Below are 12,759 nucleotides of genomic sequence, written 5' to 3' on the forward strand. Positions count from 1 at the left end.
GCATTAGCTATGTGAACACACAAAAAAATCATGGACATGATTCGGATACGTTAAAGGGTCACAAAAAAAAAGTCGCACTTGGCTCCTTCGTGGTCAAAAATGACCGACATAGGAAATTAATGGGAAATACAAAAGAACATGAAAACTCAGAGAATCTTTTGGTGGTACCAATTACAAATCAGCCGCTGTGTAGAAAAAAAGTGCCCAGCAATCAAGGGGTGACACTCTAAAATATCAAGAGTGCAAAATAGACACCCACGCGCGCACACACACACACACACAGACCCACATAGAAATGAACTGATAAAATTGCAGCAGAGCAAATTTTGAGAATATGTGAAATAAAATGAATAAATGGAAAAGTACAAAAGAGTCTATCTCACAAACACACACACACACACACTCAGAAATTAACTGGTAAACCTGCAGCAGAGTAAATTTTGAGAATATGTGAGATGGGGAGAGCGATTTTCTTGTGTTTTAATGTTTGATTGGAATCATAGTGCAACCTGATATTTATCTAACCAAAAATATCTAAACTTTGACAAAAAGTAGTCTTTTAGAATGTCTAAATGTATATCTAAAAGCAAAACCTAATAAAATATGTAAAAAGCAATGGTCATCCAAAAGCCTCTGTATATATTTATAATACATATATAGGGAGATATACAGGAGCTTACATGAAGTTACACAAGTTTTTATTTTTTTAATGACACCAAATGGCACAATTCTCACTTCAGAAAAATGGATTTTAAAAGCGTTCACTTTGTTTTAATGTGAAATGTTGCATTTATTGAAAAATGATGATAAAAATATTATATAAATAAATATGTATTAATTCTAATGGGAAAAAATAGCTCATTAAAATTGTATAAATATTGCGTATTGTCAAAATCCCCTCAAAATTGGGCTTCGGGCGTATTTGGAGTTTCTGCACAAGAGCACCCTCTGGCCTTCGGATGAAGATTTACTGCTGATCACAGAACTGTGCTTCACTGAACGATACGCATGACAATCACAGCTTCTGCTTCTGCTCATTGCGATTTCATTTCGATTTGTCATGCAGCCCTATTACGTAATCACGTTGGAAAAGTCACCTGTGGTTAGTTCTTCATCTGTGTACTCCGATTCAAAAAGGTAGGGTAGAGCGAAAAACTTCAAAAATGTCCGTCATCGTTGTTTGACCTTTTTTGTAAAGGTTTTTTTTACTTTCTTTGCACGTTCACTTGGAAAACACTGGGTCAGTACTTCTGCCTACTAGACGAGCTAGTGCAAGACGAGCATTTGTGGTTAAAAAGTATAAAAGAAAAGTAAGAAAATGGCTGGTCGTTTCACTAGAAAAGACCCTTGGGATCATGTAGAGCCCTTTGAGCTGCATTGAACCTGCAATTTGGACCTTCAGCCCATTGGCTCCAATTGAAGTCCACTATATGGAGAAAAATCCTGGAATGTTTTCCTCAAAAACCTTACTTTTTAATAAAGACATGAACTGCTTTGTACAAAAGGTCAAAGTTCTTGTTTTCACTTAAATTGTTAAATTAATAAATAATTAGAAAAATGCAAAATATGAGCATTTTCACTTGTGGTTTCAGATTTTTGGACCCCAATGTATATGCATCCCCTTCCCTTTTACCGCAGTAATAACCCTCTTCAAGAGAAATTTGCTTCATTTGGTGAAATCAAACTCGACCAGCATGCAAATGAATGCAGAGATTTGGCCGTGATTAGTCTGGCGCGCTCTTTACTAGTCTAAGTGCCATGTTAGACTCGGCGGGATTAGTTTTATCTTGGGGGACTGGAGGCTAATATCATTTTTCAAAGAACGAATGTGCCAGCGCAGCACCAGTAATCCATCTAGGTCCCTTTGCACATTTCCGGCTGCACATGTGTGTTGCTTTTTATTCCTAGAAGGAATTGTGTGCATATGAGTGTGAGAAAAAGAGAGATGAATATCAGTCTGAAAGAATGAAGCTGAAGAGCCATTTGTGATTAAAGGAGCCCGGCTTGAGTACACCCACAAGCCCACAGTGTTTGGCCCTGATAAACACCGTTTCTCCGCAGCTGCTGACCCTGGGGATAGATACTGCTGAAATTAAAAGCCTCGCTTACTCCTGGAAATATGCCTTGCACTGCAAACATGGAATGATACAATTTTCATGCATTTTCGTTTTTTGTTTCTGTTTGGGGCTTTTGTGTTCCTCTGTATCTGTTATTATTATATTTCATTTATTCTTGAGTACTGGGACAAAACAGGCTGCAGAAGTGAAAGTGTATGTTTATGCTATGGAATTGTTTTGCATGCGTTAGTTAATTTATTTATTAGTATTTAGTTAGCATTGACAAATTTAGCTTTCACTTTGATGAATGGATCAAGTCAAAAGGATAGATTCAAACTGATTTTCAGATCTGCAGTTGAAGTTTCCATACACCCTGCAGAATCTGCAAAATGTTAATTATTTTACCAAAATAAGAGGGATCATATAAAATGCATGTTATTTTTTATTTAGTACTGATTTGAATAAGATATTTCAGATTAAAATAAACTTTTACATATATTTCACAAGAGAAAATAATAGTTGAATTTATGACCCTGTTCAAAACACACTTGATTTTTAATACTTTGCTGTTACCAGAATGATCCACAGCTGTGTTTTTTGTTTAGTGATAGATGTTCATGAGTCCCTTCTTTGTCCTGAACATTTAACAAGTTTCCAACAATGACTGTATGATTTTGAGATTCATCTTTTTACACTGAGGACAACTGAGGGACTCATATGCAACTATTACAGAAGGTTCAAATGCTCACTGATACTTCAGAAAGAAAAAACAATGCATTAAGAGTCAGGGGGTGAAAACTTTTTGAATTTAAAGATCAGGGTAAATTGAACTTATTTTGTCTTCTGGGAAGCATGTAAGTATCCTCTGCATCTTCTGAAGGGCTGTAATAAATGAAAAAAAATATGATATTTAGACAAAGTAAGAAAAATGTGCACATCTTCATTCTATTCAAAAGTTTACACCCCTGGCTCTTAATGCATTGTGTTTCCTTCTGATGCATCGTTGAGCGTTTAAACCTTTTGTAATAGTGGCATACGAGTCCCTCAGTTGTCCTTAGTGTGGAAAGATGAATCTCAAAATCATACAGTCATTGTTGAAAATGGTTCAAATAAACAAAAAAGCAGAAAAACCAAAGAATTTGTGGGACCTAAAGGATTTTTCTGAAGAACAGCAGGCAGTTTAACTGTTCAGGACAAACAAGGGACTCATGAACAACTATCACTAAACAAAAAAACACAGCTGTGGATCATTCAGGTAACAGCACATAATTAGAATAATATATATTTTACCACCTTATAAAAGTTTCAGGACATAATAATGTTTTTTAAACTTTAAAAAGTAGAAATGTTCTTGTTTTAAAAGCTAATCAGTGATTTATATGTAGAATACCACTAGCTTAACGCAGAGCATAACATATTTTCATGCACATTATTTAAGTCTGTTTCCCACACAACTGATTTGAAGCTAAATTATTACGCCAGCTGGTGCCGTGTTGATTTATTTCACGTTGAGAAATGACACAGAATTATCTAGTGGAATGGCAAGAGCCGAATGTACCCATACTAAATCAGCACATTGAATAATTGAACAGCGTTGAATGTGTTAAGAAAATTACCTCAGGATAAGTGGAAAGGCAATGCAAGCCACCTTTTAAGGTTGGGAAAAAAGTCCCGGCATACGTCGCAAATGATTCTCTACAGGGAATGTAATTTGACGTCGCCGTTGACACTCAACACTGCGGCTTGAATATAAATTTGGCACCTGTGTATTTTGGGTCTACAAAAGTAGAGATTAATATTTCTTCCTCCTTTTTACTCTCTTCCTTTTTATTTTTACAAATCTCCACATTGCCATGGAAACTTAATGCTGGTCCCCCAGAGACGAGGGGTCAACGTGCTGAGCGCTCACAGGAAATGTCACAGCTCGCAACTTCGCCGCTCCTTTGCTATTTTAATACCGAAAGGAGAAAAACACTATTGTACACAGCTGGTTGTCTAAAACGCCTGCTCTTTGAGCTCAGCTAGGTGTCCACATGCTTCTGTCAATCATTTCTTATCACTCCCATTATATCTGAATTGCCAAGCCCTTTGGACACCCGCGGAGTGAGCGACACCCGCATTATTAAACCCAAGAGCCGTCTCTGACTGACAAACCAAATAATGCCCGTCGCAAAGACTTAGATAAAAGCCACCGGTGAATTCTGTGAGCCAATTTCAGTGCTTTCTTTTGTAAATACGCCTCAAATTTAGAGCAAATTAGAGATGTTGAGCTTATGGCACATTGGATTTACTTCACTTCATATTTTTGGCATTGTATATCAGTGTATCACAAAAAAATCAATGTCTTTCCCAGTATTTCTGATTTATACAGAATTTAATCAATATGACCTGCATTATAAATGCAACTATACAACATTAACAGTAAGTCAGACCGAATAGATGCCGTAATTTGTAAAAGTTTGACACGGTTATGTGAGTGTCAGATGCGGCGATAATGAATGTTATGTCTTAAGAACCATTGACTCGTATACACTAAAAAAATCAATATCAATTACCTGGCTATTGGAAAAGTGTCAGAAGACAACCTTTCCATGTCCCATTTTTCCCCTCTCCTCTCTTTCCCTTGACCAACAAGTGATTGCTCTGTTGTTCTAGTGATAACGTGCGAAACTCATCGGAAGGCTCTTTTTTTTTCCTCGTGGCAGTAATTGTCGTCTAACCTTGAGGTTGAGGAGTCGAAAGTAAAGGTACGCTCATCAAGGTGGCTTCCCGTAAACAGATCTCTTGACAGAGCGTGATCCGAAATGACCTGTTTCTGCCTCCCCCGGTTTATTTATCCAACTGACAAGGTCGTCAGTTTATCAAACGCGTTTCCCAGCAGAAGGCCTACTGAGATATGGACACATGATCCATCTAAGTAACGCCAGGAGCTCTCTCACACCCCTCTTTAGGGTATTAGCCCTCAACATAGATCAGCCCTTCACGTTTGGGTCAACCCCAACGCCCCATTTGGAGGATAAAATGACCTATCTGGTCTTTCTGTAGACGCTGCTTTGCCCTGCTACATAACCCGCCCTCTGGGTCCTCGGTAAATGTTTTTAAAAAAAACATCACAACCTCCAGGTAGGTCAGAGAAGGCCAGTTAGTGCAAGAGAGTTGCAACCCGCCTAAATGAACTGTCCTGGGTCATACCTGGGAGCTTGTACAAATATGCAACATTATTTATGAGCTTTTGCATTTGCACTTGAGCTCCATTTACACTGTTAGCCATTCAAATGCTGCAGGATGTTGAGTGTCTGCTGTTGGTCACCGGTTGGCAGATTCTTCTGTGCTTCCCCGTCGATAGTCGGCACATCACACCGCTGCCTGTTTGCAAGAGTTTAACTCTTCTGAACTTGGAACACCAGTGGTCACTGTCACTCATGTTGCTGCCAATTGAAAAATTAATGACTTTGGTCGCTTTGTCTGCAAATCGCTGTCAGGATAAAAGCTCCTTTGCAGGAAACTCAGGAGAGATGACGAAGCAGTGAGTGGGAGAGGGAGGAAATAGGATCAGGAGCTAAAACAAGTCAGATTTTAACCTGTCAGAATATGCACTGTATATTTTCTAAGATATTTATAACAGCATATACTTGTTTAGATTTCAAATATGTGGGTCTATTTGAAAATTTGATTCAATGTTTTTGGAGATGTGAGCTCCAGGGCGTCAGTGGCTGTTCAGTGTTCATGAACCCAACGAGAGCAGCCTCACCTTGGCCAGATCTTCTGGAATTTGCCGCTGGCTCTGATGTCTCTGTAGTGGTTAAACATGAGCTATAAGTAGTATTTGGTCTCATTAATCTATTATTTGTTCCCGAGCAAATAATTTTGGCTGAGGGCAAAATCTCATCACATTATATTTTATGTACATTTAAAGTCTGTATATTAAAGCACTGCCTTTGTACCTTTAACTGAATAGTTTTCCTAGCAACTTTTATGATGATGACAAGAGGCTGTTTTTATAAATGTGTCAGCAATAAAGACTTTTATATTGAAAGACACTAAAACAGGTTGTGAAGTTATTCCTATTTTCAACAACAACAAGATGCATTGAGCAGATGAAAGAATAGTACGACAAAGATATTGTCTTCCTCATTGGGCATTCAAACTAATGTTTTATTGTGAATATGAGATTGAGCTGAAGAATGAATGCTGTGTCAGATGCAGGTGATCACACTCGCTCAGTCCATCTCTCTCTCATAATACAGTGAGCTTTTAATAGAGTTATACAATAAGCTTTCAATGAAGCAACTCATTGTTCCTTAGCTACTAGTTCTAAAGTGACGTTTCTGATTAAGTAACAGAGGCTTGGGCTCAGCTGTTAAACTGCCAACTTGAGATCTGAATCCATGGAGGAAGAAAGCAGTTAGCAAAAAAGTGTTTTATTAAAGACACTCTGTTGTTGTTTCTTGCGTTTGTACACATGTGCCGTCAAACTGTTGTATAAATGCAATATCACACTGCTCATTTATATTTAGACTCAAATGGTCTAATACACAAAATGGTTAATTGTTTTATTTGCAAAAACTGAGAGATGAAATTCTTGTTACTTGGAATATTTGAGTAATTACTGACGGAAATTATAATTATGATTTCCTCATTTTTGATAAATGAAATATTTTGTGTAACACAATCTTTCTCTTTCACCTTGTTTAAGACCGTTCCATTTGACCTAGCATTAAGTGGAAGAAATTCTGAAGAGCGTGTTAAAGAGCTTGTTGAAGTTTATTAGTGATGCGCTCAGACTGCAAATGCCTGGACAAAGTCAACTGAATTTTTATTATTCCACTCATGCTTCCATTTCAGAAGCAAATGTTTTGAAATAAAACAGAATATACTAACAAATATTAAGGTCATGTTCCTTCACGCATTACAAGATTTTCAGAATTATGCCTTTAGTTTTGTACCATTCTTACAAAAAAATGACAAAAAAATGAAAATGAGACAGCCAGAAGAGGCAACAAGTATTTAGCCCACATTGTCCAGTTTATCATTTCCAGAGGAAAGCTCCTGCAGGATGTCTCTAAATAATGCCTCCTATCTGTCTTCCCCAGCAAAACATAAAAGGACATAATAGCTCTCTTTTGCCTCAGTGGCATAGTTGTCTTTGTACCAACTTGAAGTACACTTCTGGGGAGATTTGAGAATTCTCTGCGACATAGTGCCTCTTTTTAAACTGCTCACCAGAGCTGTGTCGTACAGGCTTGTATCCTGGTAGGAGATTTACAGCTGTCTTTATTAGCTGTTACGAACAGGAGATGAGGAGACCAGCACTCAGGTTCATCTCGCTGGTGAATTATTGATAGGTCTTCGTTCGCTCAGACTGGATGGAGGGACTGGTGTGCTCGTCCAAGAATAGACGCTTTTTGAGTATGTTGAAGACCACATACCGCACCAACCAACCTTAGGAGTCTCCTCTCTTTGAACCCATCAATGTCAGAATGAATCTGTCAGGTTTGCTTACTCTGCAGAAAATATTAGCTTAGGAATTTTCATCCTGGCTTATACTGGTTAATGTTTTTTTTTAGTGAATCAACAAAATTTGCTTAACTAGTTGAAAAGCCTGCTGGAGAAACCGGGATCGCATAATGATGGAAAGATTAATTTTTTATTGCTCAGATGTTGTTCTGGAATTGCCGTCTAGGAGAAACAATTGAGATGTTATGTTTTTCATTGTTGGTGGTCACACCAGTACCTGAAATCCGCCGTAAGTCAAAGTACTTTTCCATGTAAGAATTGTCTAAAGGTGGAAAAAGACAGGGAGAGCAGTGTTATAAAGAGATAGGCAAACAAATGTATCTCATAACTCATGAAACATCACCAACAGCTGCAAACGCAGAAGAGCTGCACAAAAGCAGGTCATTCGTTGATCTAGATAAGACAATGTGCTGGCCTATTTGTTGGTAGTCTCTGGAGGTAGGGTGCATAACGGAGGAGAAAGGGAAAGAAGGGGAAAACTTCATCTCTATCATTGATAAACTGTATTTAACCTGCTTTGTTGTGACCTGCAATTGTTATACATATCCTTGTCTTGATATTCTGGTTTATTTTTTGTCTGTGATTATATATGCGCAAAAATTTAAGGTCAGTAATAAATGAATGCTTTATTCAGAAAGTGTGCACTGATCAAAAGCAAACAGTAACATTTTTGGAGATGTGAGCTCCAGGGCATCAGCGGCTGTTTAGCGCTCATGAACCCAACAAGAGCAGCCTTACCTCTGCCAGATCTTCAGAATTTTTTTTGACTTTTATAACAACAACAAGAGTTTTTATGAGCGAGTCAGACTTTTATATTGAAAGACACTGAAACAGGGTTGTAAAGTTATTTCTAGTTTTAACAACACCTTGTAAGATGCAGCCATCAAATGCACTGAGCAGATGAAGGAATAGTACGACAAAGATATTGGAAACTTTTTAACTCACACAGTTAAACGCAATTGCAAGTTATACAGTCAGAATTGTGAGATATGAAGTCACAATTCTGACTTTTCTCAGAATTGTGTGATATAAAATCCCAATTGCGAGTTACAAAGTCAGAATTGCATGATATAAAGTCACAATTTAGACTTTTTATTCTCAGAACTGCGAGATAAAAAATGTGGAATTTCTTCTTTTTTTTCCCCAATTGCGAGTTTGTTTCTCGACTTCTTGTAAAGATGTAAATTGTAAGATATACAGTACTGTGCAAAAGTCTTAGGCCACTAGTATTTTCACCAGCTAAAAAAATGGTTTAAAGTAAGTTATTTCTATCTTTTGCTGTAGTGTGTCAGTAGGAAATATCAGTTTACATTTCTAAACATTCATTTTGCCATTAATTATAATAATCCAGTGAGATTTTAGTATGGAGCACAGGCTGTTGTCAGATTCCTTGTGCAAACAGAGATCTGATCTCTCCATCATTCAATCCAGTCTGTCTTAAGAAACAGAAAAAACGGAGACAGGCTAAATCCAGAAGAACTGTGGCAACATCTCCAAGATGCTTTAAGAGACCTACACCTACAAAGCTACAGTACTGTTAAAATTTTTAGACAGTTAGGCACGTAAAATGAGGATGCTGTCAAAAACAATGTCATAAATAGATTTTATTTATCATAGAAATTCTATTAACTAAATTAATCAGCATTTGTTGTGACCATCCTTTGCATTTAAAGTAGCTTTTGCCCTATGTGCACTTGTGCAGAGTTTTTCAGGTAGCTTTGCAGGTAGGTTATTTGAAACATCTTGGAGATGTTGAAACAGTTCTTCTGGGTTTAGTCTGTTTCAGTTATTCTGTTTCTTCATGTCATTCCAGAGACAGACTGGACGATGGTGAGATCAGATGTCTGTGTGGAGCACTGGCTGTTGTCAGACTGCCTGTGCAAACAAAAATCTCACTAGATTATTACAATTAATGGCAAACAGAATGTTTGGAAATGTAAACTGATGTTTCCTACTGACACACTACAGCAAAAGATAGAAATAACTTACTTTAAACCATTTTTTAGCTGGTGAAAATACTAGTGGCCTAAGACCTTTGCACAGTACTGTAAACTCGAAATTGCGAGTTATAAACTCCAATTTTGAGGGGAAAAAAGACTGATGTGTTCTCAGAATTGCGAAAATATAAACTCACAATTCTGAGAAAAAAGTCACAATTGAAAAATATCAGAATTGTTTATGTCTCACAGTTCTGACTTTATATCTCACAATTGCAAGTTTTTCATGGAATTCTGACTTAATTTCTTAGAATTATAAGTTTATATCTCAATTCGGAGACAAAAGTCAGAATTGGCAGAATTGCCAGTACTGCTCAATTCTGAGACAAACTCACAATTGCCAGAAAAAGGTCAGAATTTTGAGTTAAAAAGTCACATTTGCCTTATTTTTTATTCAGTGGTGTAAACAGGCTTCCATAGTTTTAAATAAATGTTGTTATTTTGAGCTTTTTATTCATCAAGGATGCCTGAAAAAATGTATCATGGTTTCCACAAAAATATTAAGGAGCATAATGATTTTCAACACATTCGAGGAATGTCTCTTGAGCAGCAAATCAGTATATTAAAATTATTTCTGAAGGATCTTGTGACACTGAAAACTGGAGTAAAGACGCTGAAAATTCAGCTTTGCCATTGCAGGAATAAATTAGATTTTAGCATGAACTAAAATAGAAAACTAGTTTTTTTAAATCGTGAAAATATTTCACAATGTTACTGTTTCTACTGTATTTTTTAACACAAATTGGTGAGCATAGGAAACTTTCAGCATCATGAAAAAATTCTTTCCAACCAAACTTTTAAAGGCAACTTTTCCACAAAGATAAAAGATGTGCGACAGACGCTGAAGGCTTTCCACTAGATGTTGGAACATGGCTGCAGGGATTTTCTCGGCTCTGAGGTCAGAAACTGATGTTCCAGTTCATCCCAAAGGTGTTCAGTGGAGTTCATGTCTGGGCTTTGTGTAGACTAGCCAAGTTCTTCACACTCGGTAAACACATTTTACTCGTGTCGTCCTATGACAGTGCCATGTGCAAAATCACTGAGCTCTTCGGTACATCCCGTTCTACTGAAAATGTTTGTTTAAGGAGATTGCGTGGGCGTATGTTTGATTTTATGTGCATGTTCTTAAATAATATGTGATTTTTGTGCATATCTGACCATTGTGTGTTTTTAGCCATTTTGTCTTTCTCTCTTTTACAATGTGTTCACCAAATTATCATTACATTTTCCACACTTCAGCAGTGTTAATTAGAAATATATTATTTATTGGGGTCCCCCCAGAGTCATTAATGAAATCCACAGTTTGTGGAAATGGATTATTTATATTCAATGTTTTGTCCACACCAATTAAACATCTCTGCCCCCAAGCTATCACAGCATTTCAAAATAGTACCATCTATAAAATGGCACCATGTTGTCTTTTTTCCCCCTCGTTTTCTTTTTTTACACACACTCATAGCATTATCATGTATAACTTGCTTATGGCTCACTCCTTCTTGAGCATCGTGGCTAGAATAATTAGAATGCCATCATGAATTAATGAAGCCCTCCCTGTTTTTCTCCTTCATCCTCAAGGTCTTCACATCATGCATTTTATCTTTGACGATGGGTTTTTAAGACCCTTTTATGTGTGTATGAACTATATGGTTTAAAGGCCGTTATTGTGCAAAGATCATTTAGTATTTGAATTTTTCAACTTTTTTTCCAATTTTTCCATTATCCTACATAAAAGGTGATTCTGGTTCAAGGATCAATATTTGAATATATCATTTTGGAATATCCCAGCAGCGTGAGACCAAATACTTCTTCCAACAATTTTCTTTCTTTGTGGAAAAAAAAAACAAGCATTTCAGCCCCACTCTTATACCTCTTAAAAACATGTTGACAGCAGTTGATGGTGGGATTTGAGATCTGACAAGACAAAAGATTCATAGCAATGTGCAAAGGCTGAAAAACCTTCAAACTGTCCCGAAATTGCACTCTTTTCCCCTGAAACGGTCTCTGTGAAAACGTCTAGATCGCCTTGCATCACACACTTAAAATCTCTTCAGAAGTTTCAAGTCTTAAATAGCTGCAAAACCTGTCGTCATACTTTTATCCTGTCAAAAAGTAAATTGCTTATGTTGATTGTTGGTGTGAAATCACAGAAGCACTCTGAAGTAACATTATCGTGTGTGTGTATGTTTGCATTGCAGAATTGCTATATTGGAGAGCGGAAGCCTTCGGATATCCAACGCTACCAAATCGGATGCTGGAACGTACGCGTGCGTTGCCCGTAACCAGTTTGGCGAGGCCAGCAGCTCAGGGAACCTGGTTGTGAAAGGTATTTGCTTTGAGGATAATATAGCATCTTCTGCCATGGATTTATTGGAGATTTGGTTTTATACAAGACAGTCTGCATCATAAATCTGCCTCTTTTCCATATGCTCATCTGCATTATAGCAAAATAGTATATTCCTTTCAAAGCTATCTGATGTTCCAAGTGGAATCCTTTTATTTTCTAATGAGATGAAGGAGTGTAGTGTCAGAACACCAGCATGGGGAATCCGGAGGGACCCAGATCACACTTATGTTGAGTCACTGAAGCAGTGAGTTATTATGCTGTATTAAATATGAATGAGAGGTGGGTGTGCGGTGCCGAGCATGTTCACTTAGGAGTGTTCTGAGGCTAGGGGGATTTTCAGGATGTAAGCACAACTCAGTGGAGGTCTCCATACCCTCTGCAACGTGTGTGTTTTACCTCCCTCGTTGCTCTCTTTCTTCCTCTTTCCTTTGAGCAATACTTGGGCGAATGAGTTTTCTAAACAGTTTCTAAAGACAGGATGACAACACATGATGTTGTGTGCCATTTAGAATTTAAATTTCAGTTTGAATTGGAATTTAGGTGTCAAACAGGATGCATAAATAGAATTTGAATTTGAATGTAATTCAAAAACATTCTGAAGACAAATACGTTAACTGCCAGTTTCACGCACTTCAATTCAAAATTAAGCTTCCTGAGTTGTTTTGCCAATTATTTTCCAACTTATTAATTTCAAAGTTCTTCAGTTCTGAATTTTGCACAACCCTCTAGATGAAGGTTGTAAATCCACTGATCACGTATGTGATTAATTGCAGCATTATGCATTAAGGAAAGTAATTAATTAATGCTGTTTTGAGCAGTCCGGACTCTCCTTTTTTATTTAATT

The 12,759-nt window shown here is 37.2% G+C and overlaps 1 protein-coding gene across 2 annotated transcripts in view; it reads left to right on the top strand.

The window, feature by feature from the left end:
- cntn4 (contactin 4) overlaps positions 1-12,759 on the top strand; it is a 192,820-nt gene that overhangs the window by 146,933 nt on the left and 33,128 nt on the right. For both annotated transcript variants that reach the window (XM_051112477.1, XM_051112478.1), the window contains exon 12: positions 11,767-11,894. In XM_051112477.1, coding sequence (XP_050968434.1) covers positions 11,767-11,894 — 128 coding nt within the window. The remainder of the gene's footprint in view (positions 1-11,766; positions 11,895-12,759) is intronic.

Source organism: Labeo rohita, chromosome 6, assembly GCF_022985175.1.
Source record: "Labeo rohita strain BAU-BD-2019 chromosome 6, IGBB_LRoh.1.0, whole genome shotgun sequence".
Classification (NCBI taxonomy): Eukaryota; Metazoa; Chordata; class Actinopteri; order Cypriniformes; family Cyprinidae; genus Labeo; species Labeo rohita.